This window comes from Phoca vitulina, unplaced genomic scaffold (genome assembly GCF_004348235.1).
Source record: "Phoca vitulina isolate PV1807 unplaced genomic scaffold, GSC_HSeal_1.0 scaffold27, whole genome shotgun sequence".
Classification (NCBI taxonomy): domain Eukaryota; kingdom Metazoa; phylum Chordata; class Mammalia; order Carnivora; family Phocidae; genus Phoca; species Phoca vitulina.
Genome location: NW_022589730.1, coordinates 7,692,201 through 7,712,343, shown reverse-complemented (window position 1 = coordinate 7,712,343; position 20,143 = coordinate 7,692,201). Strand labels below are relative to the sequence as shown.

Here is a 20,143-nt window from a genome sequence, read left to right as displayed (position 1 = left end):
ATATTCGATAGGTATATTAAATGCATTTTCAACTTACAGTATTTTCAATTTAACAGTGAGTTTAGTGGGACAAAGCCCCACTGTAAGTCAAGGAAGATCTATATTTTAAAAATTCATTTTTTCTCTAGTCCTTATGAATATAAAAAGAAAAGATTTAGAAAATAATGATAAAAAATAAGTCATAATAAGAGATGTAAATTTAAAATTCCATCTACTTAATAAGGTTTCAGAACCTGTTTTTTGCGGGGGGTGCCTGGCTGGCTCAGTCGGAAGAGTATACAACTCTTGATCTCGGGGTTGAGAGTTCGAGCCCCATGTTGGGTGTAGAAATTACTTAAATAAAAACTTAAAAAAAAAAAAAAAGGAGCACCTAGATGGCTCAGTGAATTAAGTGTCAGACTCTTGGTTTCAGCTCAAGTCATGATCTCAGGGTGGTAGGATCGAGCCCTGTGTCAGACTTCACACAGCACAGAGTCTGCTTAAGATTCTTTCTTCCCCCACTGCCTGAATACTCTCTCGCTCAAATAAATAAATAAATAAATAAAATCTTTTTAAAAAAGCCCGTTTTTTTTCTTTGCCTACAAATCAGTGAAAATTATTTCAGCCTACCAAGATTGAAGAAGTTAAATTAATTCTGATATGAACAAAAGGATTAATACCCCAGAAAATAAAGACTAAGAGATAAAAATATAAAAGATAAGGAGATAAAAAGAAAATCAATTCAAGAGACTTAATATGGGACTCATATGATATGTGGAAAGATAGAACAAAGGAAAAAGAAAAATGATTTTTAAAATAAATAAACATGAGGGGTGCATGGGTAGCTCAGTCAGTTAAGCATCTGACTCTTGATTTCTGCTCAGGTCATGATCTTAGGGTCCTGGGATTGAGCCCCGAGTCAGGCTCCATACTCAGCAAGGGGTCCACTTGAGGATTCTCTCTCTCCCTCTCCATCTGCCCCTCCCCCCACTTGTGCGCAAGCATGCGCACTTTCTCTGTTGCTAAAATAAATAAATCTTTAAAAAATAAAATAAATAAATATGAAAAAATGTGTCAGAGCCAAAAGATATAGAACATCTATGTCTTCAAATTAAGGAGCTTAATGAGTGTCAAGCAAGAGCAATGAAAAAAGATACATAACCATAAAATTCTAGGACCTCAAAGATAAAGAGAGGATGGATAGGGGTGCCTGGTGGCTCAGTCATTGAGCATCTGCCTTCGGCCCAGGTCATGATCCCAGGGTCCTGGAATCAAGCCCCACATCGGGCTCCCTGCTCAGTGGGGAGCCTTCTTCTCCCTCTCCCACTCCCCCTGCTTGTGTTCCCTCTCTTGCTGTCTCTCTCGGTCAAATAAATAAATAAAATCTTAAAAAAAAAAGATAAAGAGATGATGATAAATGAAAAAGTTGGCCATAAAGAGGTAAAAAAGCCAGATGGACATCCAACTTCTCATTGGCAGTATGGGATGTCAGAAAACAATGGAGCAAAATTCTTATGAAGAATGATTTCAACCTATCTGGTAACTACCTAAACTATTGAAGTACAATTGAAGTACAATTTAAATACATTTTCAAATATGCAAGAACTCATTAAGTTTATTGTGCATGCACTTGTTTTTAGGTAGGAGTATGATTATTTGAAGATAATTTCTAGGATAAAGGATCCTAACTGAAAAGAAAGGATGACTAAGAGTCTAGAAAAACATTAGATACGATATAAACTCACAATTCAAAAAAAAATTAGATAGACAGAAACTCTATAGGAAAAAAAAATCACCCAAACCACTTTTTTAATGACACACACACACACACACACACACACACCTATGTAGGTATACATACAATATATATAAATATCAGAAAATTTTTCTTCTGAGCACCAGAGAAATCACAGCCCTAGAAGCAGAGATAGAGAAGTATAACCACAGCCCAGTAAGTGGCTCTGTTGTAAATTACTAGTTTTCAATTTTTAGAATCAACTTATAGATAAATCAAGGCTGTGGAAGAGAATGTAAATGTCATCAACATTCACCAAGTAAAAGATAAAACTGACAAAGATTGGCAGAAGTGAAAGGATAGGAACATACTAGCCACAACTTCCTTACCTTCTAAATGGCGGGGACAGAGAGATCATCCACAGGTCACAAGATCAGAAACAGCAGGTGGAGAAACTAAGTTTGGTAAGAGAACTAAATTTGCAGGACATTATTTAAATGAGCTAACTCCTGTGTATCAACACAGTAAAGGAACAAACATTATTGCAAACTACTATTTAGAGATATGAAGGTAACTACCTGAAGAATTAAAATCAGTAGGAGGTAAAGCTGTCTCTGTGAATGAAGAGAGGCAGTAAATTTCATTATAAGCTCTAATGGTGGTTTTAACTGTATATATTTATTACTTTAAAAATTCTTCTAAAAATTCAAACAATTCATTCAAAATATTTTTAAGTTCTCAAAGAAGACCAAATCTGGAATATGTACATACTACACCATGATTTTTTTTATTCGATTTATTTTACCTAAGCATGAAGCCGGAGTCCCCATTCTCCACGTGCCAAAGCTTCCTAGCGGCAACGGCAGGTTAGCGACAGAGCTGTACTCAAGGCAGCAGAGCCAAGCCCAGCATGTGCACAAGAGATGGTCTGACTCAGGCTTTCCACAGAGGACTAATGGTACAAGGTCCAGAACAATGAAGCTTTTCATGCATACACAAGGCTTCGCTCCACAGATCCATCAGTAATTGATGGGGCTGTCTTCTGGCATAGTGGGGAAATCAGCATGGTCTAATTGCTCTGTCTCAGGATGTCTATATCCTTACCAAACTTGCCCTCAGGTGGGTGCTGGGGCTGCCAGATCATCTGCAAAACTGCCAGGAGAGCTGAGAAGGACAGTATGCAAAGAAAGAAAACTCTTCAAATTACCAGGTACCATTATAAGTAAGTTTGCAAAGAAAACAGCAAATTATGTCATAAAACACTCCAATTAATTTGAAAATATTGTTCTCAAGGATGCAATAAGCTATAATATTAATTTAAAAACATATATTTTACTCCTGGTGTCCCAGTACTATATACCCATTTAGCTGTGGTTCAAAAGGAACTAGAAGCAAAATAAAAATTACATTTAAAAAGAGCAGAGAATAGGGGCACCTGGCTGGCTTAGTGGGTGAGCACACGACTCTTAACCTCAGGGTTGTGGGTTCAAGCCCCACGCTGGGCGTAGATATTACTTAAAATCTTAAAAAAAAAAAAAAAAGACTAGAGAATATTTTCAAGATGAAAAAAGAATTATTTTGAGGGTGCCTGGGTGCCTCAGTTGGCTAAGCGACTGCCTTCGGCTCAGGTCATGATCCTGGAGTCCCTGGATCAAGTCCTGCATCCGACTCCCTGCTCGGCAGGGAGTCTGCTTCTCCCTCTGACCCTCCCCCCTTTCATGTGCTCTCTCTCTCATTCTCTCTCTCTCAAATAAATAAATAAAATCTTTAAAAAAAAAAAAGGAATTATTTTGATATATAACAAGTAGAAAAAACTGGTCTAATATAATCCAGAGATTGGAAAAAATGACGCTAGTTACATAAGAAATCCCTAACTACATAGAAACTATGAATATAGATAAAATGATACTGCTTCTCTGACACCAAGTATTTATTGTTTTGTGAAATCAACACTTACAATGATTCAGGATGAACATCATACGAAAAATATGTACTGGGAATTATCACATTAAATATGGAAATGATATATACTGTAACTATAAATGAGTTGACTATCTATCTAAAACACACAAACACATACGCAGGTTTCCAGCTGTGTCCACTATGAGTACATGGAAGCAATGACTCCTTCCCCCTGCCCAGGAACAATGAACATATTTAGAACCCAGATCTCATTTCTAAATACAATTCTCCATTAAAAGAAATCAGGGGTCTCTGAGCAAATGTCTGATTCCAGGCTGGGGCTGGAAATTCTGGAACATCTTGCTATACCAGAAAATAGGGCAGTGCTCAAAGACTGAAGAAAACACATTAAAGGGACAAAAGATTCTTTTTTTTTTTTTTTTAAGATTTTATTTACTTGACAGCGAGAGAGGGAACACAAGCAGGGGGAGTGGGAGAGGGAGAAGCAGGCTTCCCGCGGAGCAATGCGGGGCTCGATCTCAGGACCCTGGGATCATGACCCGAGCCGAAGGCAGACGCCTAACGACTGAGCCACCCAGGCGCCCCAAGGGACAAAAGATTCTTCATGAAGGGGCTTCACCTAGTCAAATCCAGAACAATTTGAATATCTAAATAAATAAGGATAGAAACGGGCTATAACTTATAAGACAAAGAATCTTTTGAATCTACACTGGTGTAAATAAATAAAAAGTAAATAAATAAAGAGGGAAGAAATGAAAGCTCTTTCTTACAGTAAAATGTAATAAATGTAGAAAGAATGACAGAATTAGAAAGTCACCACTTGGCATCCATTCTGTAATAATTGCTTCAGACAAGAATCACAAATGGAAGTTAAAACTAGCAGAAGAAAGTTGATGAGAAGTAGATATGGATACAGTTTCAGAGTGTCTTCCTGCAAAAGGAAAAACTAACTCCACAAGAAGGAAACAAGTAGATTCTGCCTTAACCAAGTAAGCAAAGTCAGTATCCCCAGTAATGGGACAAAGAGATGATCTTGTCTCCTGATACAATGTACTAACAAGAACACATCACTTCTACGCTTTTCGGTCAAAACATGTATAACCCTGTTAAGAAAGAAAAAAAGAAGAAGAAGAATGTAGCAGGAGGGGAAGAATGAAGGGGGGGAAATCGGAGGGGGAGAAGAACCGATGGACTCTGAAAAACAAACTGAGGGTTCTAGAGGGGAGGGGGGTGGGAGGATGGGTTAGCCTGGTGATGGGTATTGAGGAGGGCACGTTCTGCATGGAGCACTGGGTGTTATGCACAAACAATGAATCATGGAGCACTATATCTAAAACTAATGATGTAATGTATGGGGATTAACATAACAATAAAAAAATGATCAAAAAAAAAAAAAAATGTATAACCTGAATCTAATCATGAGAACAGATAAACCTAATTAAAGAATATTACAAAAACTAAATAGCCTGTACTCTTCAAAAATGCTAAGGTCGGGCGCCTGGGTGGCTCAGTTGGTTAAGCGACTGCCTTCGGCTCAGGTCATGATCCCGGAGTCCTGGGATCAAGTCCCACATCGGGCTCCCGGCTCAGCAGGGAGCCTGCTTCTCCCCTCTCATGCTGTTTCTCTCTCTCTCTCAAATAAATAAATAAATAAAATCTTAAAAAAAAATGCTAAGGTCATAAATGTTTGATTCAGGAACTATTTTAGATGAAAGAAATGAAATAGATATGACAACCATCTGTAACATGTATTTCTGATCCTAGATCTTGACTGGGGTGGTGTTTTTTCTTTCCTATGAAGGACAATAGTGGGACAACTGGAAAATTTTGAATAATTACCTAATTTTAATAATTATTATAATGATTTTATATGAGAATGTCCTCATTTTTAGGAAATTCACACTTAAGTGTTTAGGGGAAAAAGAAGCATTATGCCTGCAACTCTGAACAGTTCAGAGAAAAGATACTAGCAGACAGAGCTAAGGCAAACTTGGTATAATTTTAACATTTGGGAAGGTATATAATAATTGTACTGTTTCTGCAACTTTTACATAAGATTATTTTTTTTCAAAATAAAGTTAAAAAATAAAATATATATAGACAAGTCGAAGTCCTATAACAAATGTGGAAAGGAACTAAAGCATAAACAAGTGCACTTACACCACAAACCGACAAGTCACTATATTTAAGTGCATGAAATTACCTTTCCATTTAAATGTGTGATAACATTTTCAAGTGGAAAGAACAACTTTAATATTATAAAAATTATGCATAAGCTAACATGATTCTACATAAAATATTATAGCAATGTTCCCTGGGTACATGTTTGTCTTCTCCCACAGGCCATAAGCCCCAGAGAATTAAATCTGATTACCTGTGAGGCCCCAAAATTTAGGTACTCAACAAATGTTTACAGAAATGAACTCAAACAAACTACATAGATTATCCCTATCTAGCTAATAAATTTGTTATAATCAACTCTAAAATCCCATTCTCGTTATTAAAGTTGCAGGGATATGGATTTGTGACAATGGTTCTCAAACTAAACACAGCAACAGACCCTTCCACATACAAGAGTACTAAATGCAAGTCAGACTGTAGAGAACTGGTTTACAGGAGACTGGAGAGCTGGGAGCATGAGAGTTTGGAGCCCCGCGGACAATGGTTCTGTTTCCTCTGCCTGAGAAGGCTGCAGTCTTCAAGAAGGGAAGACCAGTATTTATAGCAACACTCTTAAGAAACAGTGCCTGGAGGGGCGCCTGCGTGGCCCAGTTGGTTGAGCGGCCAGCTCTTGATTTCAACTCAGATCATGATCACAGGATCCTGGGACAGAGACCGGTGTCCAGCTCCATGCTCAGTGGGGAGTCTGCTTAAGGATTCTTTCTCTCTCTTCCTCTCCCTCTGCCCCAACCCCCACTCGTGTGCACGTGTGCGCTCTCTCTCTCAAATAAATAAATCTTTAGAAAAGCAAAAAACAGTGCTGTGATGCACACCAGGACTGATACACCAAAAACTGGGTTCTCACTGCAGTAGGAGCCAGCGTTTCAGGCCCCTAAGGTGTTGGGTGCTGAGGGAAACTGCACTGAAGTCAGGCTCCTTCTCTTCCCCTGCTCCTGGGGACTGCCCACATCCACCACACTTCTGTATCCATGCACCAGTAAGTAGGGAACCGTCCTACAAAACTTAAGACCTGATTTTTAACTTTACTTAGCAATATCATTATGCACTAGCAAAGACTAATGAAGCACTATCATGTCTGGGATGGGGCTGAGAGAAACATTTAAGAAATATATGAAAAATATGGTCACATATATTCTACACGAAAGATTAAGTTAATTGGTAAGAAGTAAGGCAAGGCAGGGGCGCCTGGATGGCTCAGGTGATTAAGCGTCTGCCTATGGCTCAGGTCATGATTTCAGAGTCCTGGATCGAGCCCCACATCGGGCTCTCTACTCGGCTGGGAGTCTGCTTCTACCTCTCCCTCTCCCTCTGTGCTTTACCTCTCTCTCACTCTCTCTCTCTCAAATAAATAAAATCTTAAAAAAAAAAAGAGAGAGAAACAAAGCCAATAAAGTTAGTATATGAAAAAGAACCTAAATTATTGATATATATATTAAATGCTGTGTCTGATTAAAGAAAGTTAAAATGGATTATATGGTTTACTGAGAGTATTTTTTAATAAATACTTTTAAAATTAAAATGTTTTAAGTGATTTATGCCTCACCTTGTTCCAGAAAAGATTTAAGGCCTATTACAAGGAAAGGTAAATTATAACATGATAGTAAAAGTATAGCAGGGATGAAAGAAAGAAAAAGAAAGGTATGAAAATATCAGAACCAGGAATAAAGCCAGAAAACAATATACCAGATAAGCCACATTTGATAGGAAGGCTCTAAACTTTCTAGCAGTCAGCAATAAAAGGAAAACCAACCAGTTACATAATTTATATATGCGAATTATTACCACTCAGAAGTACAACAATTCCAGAAGTGACATGAAATAGGAATTTATTCTGGGTGTGTAGGAAAAGAATTTGGAAAGGGGCAGTAATCACGAAAAGAACACCGCAGAATGCCCAGCGGAGCAATAGTGCAGAGCGTATCAACTTAGACTTCAGGCATCAAAACAAAGTGGAAAGCAGTAAAAGCAATTCTCTTTGTAAAACGTAATTAATGAAATATCTACCTCAACCAAATTAACATATTTACAATGCTTCTAGATACTGGTGCTGCTTCCTGCTCTATCCTCAAAATACTGTGAAATATATATAAAGAGAAGCGAATATAACATTTTTTTGAATAAGATTATTATTCATCATTCTACCAAAGACAGTTTTAAGTTTTAGAATACTGGATTTGTAGCTCCTTCTTTCTAGATGTAATAGAATGGCAAAGGTCACAACCTCTTGGAGATTATAAAAGTCCATTGAAGTATTTGAAGACTATTTTTCTCCCTTCTTGGAACAGCTGTTTTCACTTTGGGATTTAAAGTACCACTAAACTTTTTTAAAAAATGGGGGACAGGGGCGCGTGGGTGGTGGCTCAGTCAGTTAAGCGTCTGCCTTCGGCTCAGGTCATGATCCCAGGGTCCTGGGATTGAGCCCCGCATCAGGCTCCCTGCTCAGTGGAGAGTCTGCTGCTCCCTCTCCCTCTGCTTGCCTCTCTGCCTACTTGTGCTCTCTATCTCTCTGTCAAATAAATAAATAAAATATTAAAAAAAAAAAGGGGGGGGGACAAATAGGTGGCTACCAACTCTTCATAGTGCTAAGGACACTTAAAAACCAAAAATAATGACCAAAAAAACCAGATCAAAAAAAAGAGAGGAAGGGGCGCCTGGGTGGCTCAGTCGTTAAGCGTCTGCCTTCGGCTCAGGTCATGATCCCAGGGTCCTGGGATCGAGCCCCGCATTGGGCTCCCTGCTCCGCGGGAAGCCTGCTTCTCCCTCTCCCACTCCCCCTGCTTGTGTTCCCTCTCTCACTGTCTTTCTCTCTGTCAAATAAATAATAAAATCTTTAAAAAAAAAAAAAAAAAAGAGAGGAAGAAAATCTGAGCTTATTATGATGAGCTTATTAAAAACACAAAAAAACAAGCTTATTTTTCTAATTTTGCTTAAGACTAGCAAAAGTTTCATCATCAAATACTATTTTGAATTAGAGCAGCTCTCAAAAATTTTGATTCTGGCCATAATAAGCAAGGCAAAAGACTCCAAAAGCTCATTTAAAGCACTATTTTCAGGGCGTCTGGGTGGCTCAGTCGGTTAAGTGCCTGCCTTTGGCTCAGGTCATGATCCTGGGGTCCTGGAATCAAGCCCCACATCAGGTTCTCTGCTCAGCGGAGAGCCTGCTTCTCCCTCTCCCTCTGTCTGCTGCTCCCCCTGCTTGTGATCCCTCTTCTCTCTGTCTCCCTGTCAAATAAATAAAATCTTTAAAAAAAAAAAAAGCACTATTTTCAACTTTTTAGTAGAAAATTAATTCTATGACAAAGAAGTGGAGAATAATAAAACCAAAAGCTGCAGTAAGCATGTCACTAGCAACAAAAAGGAACTGTATACTATTTAACTTGTAAGAGAAAAACATGAACATCTATGCATGCTTCTATATTATAACAAAATGTCACAAGAGCTTTAATAGAGCCCAGAAGTAGTATTACTCTTGCTTTTATATATTTATTTCAACAATAAAAAATTCATCGGCATTACATTACCAAGCATATAAAACACAAGTGTCACTAGTTTAACAATGGGACTAGAGATGACTTGAGTATTTGAGCCAAAAACAACACATTTTAAAATCTAGTTATTGTATAAGAAGCATCAAAACTACTACACCATTAACATAAATATTAATCCTGTGTATTACTTCCAGTTTTGTCTCCTATGGTTTTATTACAATGCAGACTACGAATAAGCAACCATTATCAGAAGAAAATGTGAAACAAATTAGAGGAACAAGTAGAAAAGTGGCCTAGGATTTTCCATAACTAGCAGAGTTAAGCTGGATGTGTCAGGTGTGGAAAACTGAGCCTTCCAAGAGTTAAATGAGATGTGGGCCTTGACCTGGACCCATGCTTCAGGTCACTGCCTGAAAAGCTGCCCTCACTGCAGGTGCAAGTGGATCTAGCAATTCCTCCAAAGATACATTCTAATGGAAAATTTAAAAGAAACCTTGGATTTGTCTAGGATCCTGGAGAGTGAGATGCAACAGTATGATTAGTAAACACACACAGAGAAAGAGCATATCTTATCTCCCCAATGACAGCACTTTTCTATTCTCCAAATCATCTAAAAAGCAGCAGGCTATAAAAAAGTTAGGTACTACCAGACTTGATTTTCAGAACAAAAAATTAATCCAGTAAAAACCAAAGAAAGATAAGTTATGACCTTAACTGCGCTAATCCAGAAAAGGAAAAAAATACATTAACATTAATGCATTCTTAACCATAAACAAATTTATGTATTATTATTAAAATAGAGAGGCAGTATAATGAGTGGGTAAGAGAGACTAGCTAGACTCAAAGCAAAGGTGTGAATCAGGGCAAACTATTTAAACCTTCTGCGCTAAATTTCTTTAATCTACAAAATGAAAATAATCAGTGGTTCAGAATTCAAACAACTACACAAGTTAATTATTAAGTTAAATATTGTTAGGCTCCTAGAAGAGTGCATAATAAACACTGTATCAGCTATTATTATTTCTGTACATGGTAAACACCATGTTAGCTATTATTTCTGCTCAAAATTATCTTTAACATTACAGAGAGAAATTTGTAAATCTGATCAAGTATAAGAAAATTTCTACATTCTCTTTTAAGAGATATTGTTGCCATAGTTTCAACAGTAATGACAGAGATATATATATACATATACATGCTGAAACTTTATCAATTAATCTCAAATATCTACTAGCTTGATAACTGTTTAAAGTCACCCACCTGCCAGGTATAATCCTTTATAATTACTGAAGGCATTGGAATTACAAGGAGATTCTGAAGAATAAATGCAGCCTTAAAAAAAAAAAAGAAAAAGAAAATGTCAATACTGCCACCTTGTTGTCATCTCTGAAATAACCAATATATTGAAATTTAATAATAAAAAACATATCACTGGGCAACTGCACATGCTGAGACATCAATATGAGAGCTCATTGCTTGTTATATGATGACCTAACAGTGGGTGAAATTATTTCATCAGGAAATAGACTTTTTCCCATTTCAGAATTTTATTTTTCCAAAAAATGATCTATAAAATATAAAATATAAACTGTTCTGGTAGCAGTTAAGAAATACACTTTCATGTTTCTATTATTATACACACACACACACACACACACACACACACCCTTCTCTTTCTCCCCCTCATACAAGCTCCTCTCAATAAAAAAGTCCTAACTAAAAATACAAACCACAAATGTCCAACTTTACCTTCCACGTTCTGAAGATGGTCAAATTAAATAATCTTAGTAGTATGAACACTGGTCATCTATATAGTGAAGATGACTATATGAGGGTGAATAACAGGGGTAATGGAAGGGATCCAAGAGAGTGAAATTTTCAACCATCTTAATTTTAAGTCAATAGATATCTTTAAAAATTGGTAAATCAAGAGGAAGCTACAAGTTTAAGCATTACTATTAAAAAACAAATAACAAGAAAATTACAGCATTTGGATTTTGGAACCGAATACTGGCAAATGGTGGGCCCTGGAGCTGCTGTTTCCTCCATAAGCCTCTAATCACTATTTCATTACTGTTTTTAAAAATATTTGCATCAATCATCATTTCAGTAAAAGCAGCAATGAAAGAAAACCACAAATTATTTAGAAAGATTTAAAATAGGGTTTATTTTTCCTCTTAGGTCATATGATAACTACTACAGAGTATTGTGACAGCCACTCATCCCAAGTAAAGCTTTATAGATATTACTCATATACACTGAGGTAACAGAAAAGTAATTTTTTTCTGTGAACTACTTTTCAATGTGTAATTATATAGAAGAGTTTGTATAAAATATAGCAAATTCAGCTTTGATTTTGTCAAAATAAAGGACTCCAGTATTTACTGTGAATTAGTATCTTTTTTATTCTCTGATATCATTTTATTTGGGTGTTTTTGCAGGCAGAAAAGATCATGGTGGGTGATCAGTCTACAGTGCTGAACAGAGAGTATGATTTTTAAAGACCATCAGAACAAATTTCTACGGTTGAAAGGGGAGGAGGTGCTAAAGGGACAGCCATACCTCCCGGCGCACCATGCTACATTCCGACTGGTCCAGAAGAATGTGCACCACCGTTCCCCAGAGCCCACCAGAAATGTTCTGACAACTGTTGGACAATGCCATGCAACCAGTTTCAAGGGTGGTCAGTGCTGATCCTAATCCCAGCGAAGTAAACCTCACCTGTTCAGATTAAAGAAAAGTTGTCAAATCAAAGAATCCAATTCCCTAACATGGATTCTTAATTTTTCTGGTACATAAGAGATCATACTTTTATGACACGGATGATCCTAAATTATAAAAGGCACTTACAGAAAATAGTGCCCTATAAATTTATATATGAATAAAAATCCTATTCCACAATTCAAACAAGCAAATGTCACAGAAAATTAAAACCAGGTATAAATAAGAATAAAAATTATAACTCACAAACCTCTTTCTAGAGAAAGCATCGGGTGCTTACATATCTTTTATGAACATGATTCCTGTTTATTCCTCATTTTTAAAGAGCTTATCTATTATTTTGTTCTACCATCCTTAAGTTATTAGTGTCTCTTCCAACTGACTTAACTTTTTTGAAACTTCTTTTCAAAAAGAAATAACTATCTTTTTATAAAGGATTTAGTATTTTCTCCAAAACTACTGTAAAAGAAAAATGTTTCAATTAAGATTGATGAGGTATAATACGTTTACCATAGTCCCACTGCTGCTCAAGCTATGCATTTTGGTTCACTTCTGAATTCTGATTCTAAGTTTCACTGATAGCTACAGGGTAACAAAAAATAATGTAGTCATAACACAGTCAAGCAACAAGTCCAAGTTCAATGTGTACAAAGAATGGAACCTCTAGGTTCAGATCAAATAGCGTTTCTAAAAATCAAGGTTTTTAGTGGAATAGAATATAATCATTGCTTGCTTGAATTTAACAGATGGTGCCCACAGTTAACAGTACTGTATTATATACTTAAAATTTTGCTAAGAGGATGAATCTTATGTTCAGGATTCTAATCACAAAAATAAACAATAGAGAGGACAGGAGGAAACTTTTGTAGGTGAAGGATATGTTTACAACACTGATTGTGGTAATGATTTCAGGGGTGTACACTTATCTCCAAATTCCTGAACCTGTACACATTAAATATGTACAGCTTTTTGTATGTCAATCATACCTCAATAAAGTGGTTTTTAAGAAAAGAGGTAAGTGGACAAATGGCTACAACTAGAAATTTTATTAATATAAAATTTTGCACTGCAATGGTATTATTGTATTAAATGACACACTAATGTCATTTTGCAGCTATCCTTCTAAACTCATTGAAAATGGCTAGGTTTCTCCATTAATTTTTCACTCTTCTTTCTAAAAGTGAAAGATTCTATGATCCTTTCTTTTTTTCTATTTTTTAGTCTGTACTTTAATGAGTTTGACTGAAAAGGGTCTGCTATGAACTGAACTGTATCCCCTCTAAATTGGTATGTTGAAGCCCTAACCCCCAATGTACCTAAATTTGATGATAGAGCTTTTAGAAGGTAATTAAGGTTAAATGAGGTCTTAAGGGTAGGGTCCTAATCTGATGGGATTGGTGGCCTTATAAGAGGAGGAAGAAAGGAAAGGTCACTGAGTACACAGTGAGAAGGCAGCTGTCTGAAAGCCAGAAAGGAGAGCCCTCACCATGTCAACCATGTTGACACCTTAATCTCAGATTTCCAGCCTCCAGAACTATGAGAAAATAAATTTCTGTGTTTCAAGTCACCTATGTTATGTGTTATGGCAGCCCAAACTAAGACAGGGAGTAAACAGCTTAAGGTATAGTCACTAAAATAATCTCAGTGTGGAAAATATGAATTCACATATATGCATACAGATTTTGTTTCATTTGTTTTTAATCTACACATAATGGACTCGACTTTCCCTCACACTGACCTCTGGGTCTCGATCAACCCATAATGGAATCAACCAAGCCAATCCTTGTTGAGTACGAGCATGTTCTTCACTGTGAGTACCCAAAGGCAAGAACCAAAGTGACATCCACTCCTAGAATGAAAAAAAGGGAAGACACACATTAGGTAAGCTTCTAAGAATAAAACAGAGGAAGTTTAAATAACTGAATTTTTAAAAATCAAAACAAAGTTAAAATGTACTTAAGACTTGGCTTTCATTCAGTATTTAACCAAAACAAGGCAAAAAAAAAAAAAAAAACTCAGCTTCTTCTTAGAAAGTTAAACAAAATAATTTTTCTTCAGAACTATTCCCTGCATGATTTAGACAAAATGTAGTTCTCTACAGCACGCACGTTTCAATCAAATTTCAAATAAAATTCAGATTTGTGTAATATACAACTTCTAAGAAAAATCTCAAAAAATCATTTTTGTCTAAGAAGAAAAGTCAAAAGAAACATTTTCATATAGGCCTGAAATGTGTGAGACACAGCACATTCCTTGTCTAGCATGCACTCAGAAGACAGCAGCTTTTAATGCTCTCACCGAGCTCTGGGCCTGGATCATCATCTCGTGGGATAAGTGAAGCAAGCAAAGAACTGTGCTCTTTGTGACGCCTTTTCCCATAAAGGACATAGCATTTCCTCCACGCTCCACATAAAAAGAAGTAATGACCTGAGAAAACAAGGATAAACAATGTCATGGTGGCTTTACTCTGAGTGGTATATAAAAATAAACATTTAACTTTCTACTAACTTGTCTGATTTGAATCCTAACCACATAAAGTATATGTAACATTCTTATAGTTTACACATTTCAAAATGGTTAAGATGGTATATTTTAGGTTGCTACCACAATTAAATACTGTTAGTTTAAAATTTTCTCTCTTTGGAACTTGTACAAAGGTATGTAGTATCCTCCTAGGAGACTTTTGTGATGTAGAATATGCTCATACATTTTTTAAATGTTATAGTATCCTTTAAGTAAAAGAGCTTATAAATATCTTATTGAAAACTATATTTAGAAATTGCTACTTATATAAAACTCTATTGGGGTGCCTGGGTGGCTCAATCGGTTAAGTGACCAACTCTTGATTTCTGCTTAGGTTATTGTCTTAGGGTAGTGAGATCGAGCCCAGCATCAGGCTCTGCACTGTGCGTGGAGGCTGCTTAAGATTCTCTCTTTCCCTCTGCCCCTCCTCCCCAAATCATGGGCTCTCTAAAAAAAATAATTTTTAAAAAATTTTAAAAACTTGTTATCTGACCAATACAATAAAAAGTATTTCAGTTCATTCACCCAAGGCCTCTGAATGCTTTTATTCATCACAGCATCCTTTGAAGTAAGTCATTTTGTCTTAAAATAGAGACTACTTTCTAGTTTGGATTTTTTTCAGTTCATACAGCAGATGATTTTAAAAAGACAACATAAATCATAAATGTTTGGTACAGCTTATTTAACAAAAGCAATTTATTTGAAGATGATTTAGGATCTGTGAGCTACATCAGAATTTTCATAAACCAAGTAAGTGTATATTATGTCTGAAAAATAAAACGAGACTGTCCAGGAGTTAAAAACTATAAGTGATGGGCTCTGCTCTACTACTCCTTCCTCAGGTGTATATTTGAAATTTTTCATAATTAAAAGTTTAAAACTTTAAGGGACTTCTTAGAAATAAGATACCAGAATGACCAAGTCCTTATTATTCTACTCTAAGTCACTGGAGATAACTACATTGTGGTTTCATGCCTAGCTGATAAAGGACAAGCCAAGAATTTCAATACTATCTCCTTTCAATCAGACCTTTTTGTCAGATCCATGGAATTATATTCTGTATGTCTGATTTTAAGGATTTAATTATCACAGTTTATTCACCTGTCATAATGTATCATGCTTAGTTTAAAAGCCTCATTTCTCAACCACAAAAAGCAAATATTCCCATTCAAATTTCACTGGGCAAAAACAAAATACCTATATTAGAAACACGGCTCCCTTCTGAAAAGGAATCAGCTTTAATGAGAAACTATACAGCAAGTCCTCTGGACCAACAATGACTTTGTTTCAATGTGTATTCACATAAGCCTTACTTCATTCTTTAAAAAAATACACTTAACCAGTAGTAAAATAAATAAATCTAAATGTTTACTAATTACATAATTATGCAAAAGGTCCCAAGTAAGATTTAATGGGACTCTGCCACAGTGTCTAACAAAAGTGACAGACATCTTCATATTATTTTCCTGTCACTTAATGTGAAGACAAAAAGATTTTCTTCCCAAGATACTGTATAAAGCGTGAAATGTGTTTATACCAAATCAAGATTTGTTAATCAGTGGAACATTATAAAACAGGGATTGTACGTCTTAATCTATTCCTTAGCTAATACATTGTGTTGATTTTTATTACCTCAAAGACAAGTGAACTTAGAATGACATTACTGCCTTTTTGTCTCGACTTCTCACCTAGAACTAAGAAGCCCTTTTGTTCTCCAACACTGAGAAAGCTCATTTTAATTTCTGGTATTTGAAACATGAGGTGTGATCTGAAATCTCTCCTCTTACACAATTTTAAAAATACAAGCACTCCGGATAGTTTCCAAATATAAACAATGTTAGCACTAGCTTCTTTAGTCACTGTTGTAGCAGACCTACACATATCCCTGATCTGAAACAGATAAAAGTCACTTCACAGAGGAGATGGGTTCTAAAAGGTTTATAAATGGAGTATATACAAATCACATTAGACATAATGCTGTAAATTAGGTACTTTATACTGAATTATATTTGAATGCATTAGAGGATCTGACTTTTTAAAAATATTATGGTAAGACCTCTAAGCTAACATAACTATTCTAAAAATGCATACCTTTCTGGACATGTTTAAGTTTGGGACTAATTAATATACTGTCAGTGTGTACTTTTTCAGTATTTATAATTATCCAAGAAAAAAAATTATTTGATTAAAATGGCTACACTAAAATTCATATTAAATTTTATAGTACACCTAATAGTATTTAGGATTTTGAAAACTTTTTAACAAAATAAGATGTACTTTTGGGAAAAATTCTAGGTAACATCATCTGAAACATGGTTTACAGCTGAATATACATCACCTAAAGTATGATTTAATAATAAAAGCACAAAAATTAAACACACATCATCACTTACATTCATTTATATCACATTTTCAATATTAATTCAAACTGTACTCTAAAAATCACACATAAGATACATATAAATTAAATTACTATTTCTCCAATATGTACAAATCACTATGTTAGGATAAAGGGGAACTATGGGAAAGTGGAAATGATCCAATGATGATTCTCACAAGCTTACAGTCTAACAGATAAACACATAAAACAAAATAGAAATACAATGTCTTAAGCACCATAATAGTGGCCCATACAAACTGCTGCAGGTACACAACCAAAAACCAGTCAGTCACTCTTTACTGAGTGTGTATGTATAGAAGATAAGACTTCCTTAAGGAAGGTAAATGAGTAAGTGAGATCTTAAACTTTGTGTACAGACTGCCACCCGAAAAAGAGAAGAAATTATATGAATAGACTTTTAAAATAAACTTTTTTATTTAGTGAAAAGAGCCAAATAAAACGGAAACTTCAGAGACATGGGAATAAATTAAAACAGATATAAGATTTAAAATGCAAGATTACAAAGAGCCATATGCACTTGAAAAAGAGCTTTGGGTTGAAAGGCTTCTGTTTTTAAAGGATAATCTGGTGGTAGGTAGACGGCTGGACAACAAGTAGGAGTGTGCGCCGGGAAAAGGAACAGGAAGTGATGGATACAAATTGGTCAGAATATCCCATGTCTAGAATGCCCATCACTATCGATCAGATCATTCATCTTTCAAAATCTATCTCTACACTGCCTCCTCTAAGAGACTTTCCTGACATCCTAAAAGTTAAAGATCCCAACCTCTGACTATCATTCAAACTCGGGATATCACTGAAACTTTCAAGACAAGCAATGCTGACAGATTTGGTCAATAAGGAAACAATGAGCCATTTTTTAGATTCAGACAGTTTATTAGTTACATAAACAGCAGAAGCATTAGTAGCCAAAGGTGCCAGCTCCCAGTCCTTACAGGGTGACACTGAAATAGAGGGGCCAGATGATAGCAACGCGGATAGTAGGGTACTCTGTTATGGAGGAGCTCATGCCCCGCTGCAGCTAAGCTGCTCATGGCCTGCAGCTGTAGCCCAAGGGAACTGAGGCAGAAAGCCCTCTCATCAGAACCCAGGAGGCAATAAGAAATAGGTTCATGACAGACATCCCTATAGAGAGCAAAGCAAGTAAGAAACAGTCTTGTAGCAGGTCCTCACAAGCCTCCCATGTTCTCATGTTCCAGAAAGATCACAGGAACTTTTTCAAGACTTAGATCAGCTATGATTAAGCCTTCCCTCTGTGGACCACATGCATAAATGCGAGGCTGGGAGGGAACCCTGGTGACGCTCTTCTCTTACAGAACTAGGTATAGCTGCATCATTGCTGTATTTATTACATCATACTGGAACTATACTGACCTAAATGATAAAAATGGGACATATCATAATGTGTTAAATAAAGTTAAGGCCATGCTTATTAGAAGGTAAGGACACGTAAAAATACTTGAAAAAAAGCTTTTTAAAAAATCAATGAAATAAGACTCTATCTTAAAATACCGGAAAAAAAGGGGGGTACCTGGGTGGCACAGTTGGTTAAGCGACCAACTCTTGGTTTCCCTCAGGTCATGATCTCAGGGTTGTGAGACTGAGCACTGCATCAGGCTCCGCCCTCAGCACAGAGTTTGCTTGGGACTCTCTCTCCCTCTCTCTCTCTATCTGCCCCTCCCCCGCATTAAAATAAATAATTTTTTTTAATTAAAAATTTTTTCAGAAAAAGAGCCATATATTAAACCCAAAGGAGAAAGAAATAAGGATAAGCAAAAATTAATAAAATGGTGAAAAACATTAAAGGGAGTATCAACAAAGCCAAAATTCATTCTTTGAAAAGAATGATAACAATAAAACATACAAACCTACCAGTAAGACTAATCAAGAAAACTAGAGGGAAGGAATAATACCTGGAATGAAATGAAACCTCACTGTCAACCTGACATACATGTAAATAATGAGCTGCATTGATGGATGGAGGTTCCTCAAAAAGTTGAAAATAGAGCTACCCTATGATCCAGCAATTGCACTCCTGGGTATTTACCCCAAAGATACAAAAGTAGGGACCCGAAAGGGTACGTGCACCCCGATGTTTATAGCAGCAATGTCCACAATAGCCAAACTGTGGAAAGAGCCAAGATGTCCATCAACAGATGAATGGATAAAGAAGATGTGGTATATATATACAATGGAATATTATGCAGCCATCAAAAGGAATGAGATCTTGCCATTTGCAACGACGTGGATGGAACTGGAGGGTATTATGCTGAGCGAAATAAGTCAAACAGAGAAACACATGTATCATATGACCTCACTGATATGAGGAATTCTTAATCTCAGGAAACAAACTGAGGGTTGCTGGAGTGGGGGGTGGGGTGGGAGGGATGGGGTGACTGGGTGATGGACACTGGGGAGGGTATGTGTTCTGGTAAGCGCTGTGAATTGTGCAAGACTGTTGAATCTCAGATCTGTACCTCTGAAACAAATAATGCAATATATGTTAAGAAAGAAAAAAAGAAGAAGAAGAATGTAGCAGGAGGGGAAGAATGAAGGGGGGGAAATCGGAGGGGGAGAAGAACCATGAGAGACAATGGACTCTGAAAAACAAACTGAGGGTTCTAGAGGGGAGGGGGTTGGGAGGATGGGTTAGCCTGGTGATGGGTATTGAGGAGGGCACGTTCTGCATGGAGCACTGGGTGTTATGCACAAACAATGAATCATGGAACACTATATCTAAAACTAATGATGTAAGGTATGGGGATTAACATAACAATAAAAAATTGAAAAAAATAAAAATTAAAAAAAAGAAAGCTTTAAAAAAAAAAAAGAATGAGCTGCATTGATGGATAATTTTAGAGCTATGAATTCAAAAATTAGATGAAATTCTAGAAAAACATACCTTACTGACACAAAAAATTAAAAATCTCAGAATTCTAGATTTAAATTCATTTCATTTCGTTCAATTCATTTACAATCTTCCCCAAAAGAAAACTCCAGGTCTGATTGCTTCATCATCAAATGCTACTAAACATTTAAGAAAGAAATACCACCAATTAAAATCTACTATTCCAAAGGGGGGAAAAAGGTAAATAAAAGAAAAATTTATGCATAAAAAGTAGGCTAATTTTGATATTAAAATCTGAGGGGCGCCTGGGTGGCTCAGTAGGTTAAGCATCTGCCTTGGGTTCA

The 20,143-nt window shown here is 36.3% G+C and overlaps 1 protein-coding gene across 2 annotated transcripts in view; it reads right to left on the bottom strand.

Annotated features, from left to right (window-relative positions):
- RTTN (rotatin) overlaps positions 1 to 20,143 on the bottom strand; it is a 151,762-nt gene that overhangs the window by 58,821 nt on the left and 72,798 nt on the right. For both annotated transcript variants that reach the window (XM_032422642.1, XM_032422641.1), the window contains exons 29-32: positions 14,326 to 14,454; positions 13,766 to 13,876; positions 11,869 to 12,027; positions 10,567 to 10,638 (exon numbers count right to left, since the gene is read on the bottom strand). In XM_032422642.1, coding sequence (XP_032278533.1) covers positions 10,567 to 10,638; positions 11,869 to 12,027; positions 13,766 to 13,876; positions 14,326 to 14,454 — 471 coding nt within the window. The remainder of the gene's footprint in view (positions 1 to 10,566; positions 10,639 to 11,868; positions 12,028 to 13,765; positions 13,877 to 14,325; positions 14,455 to 20,143) is intronic.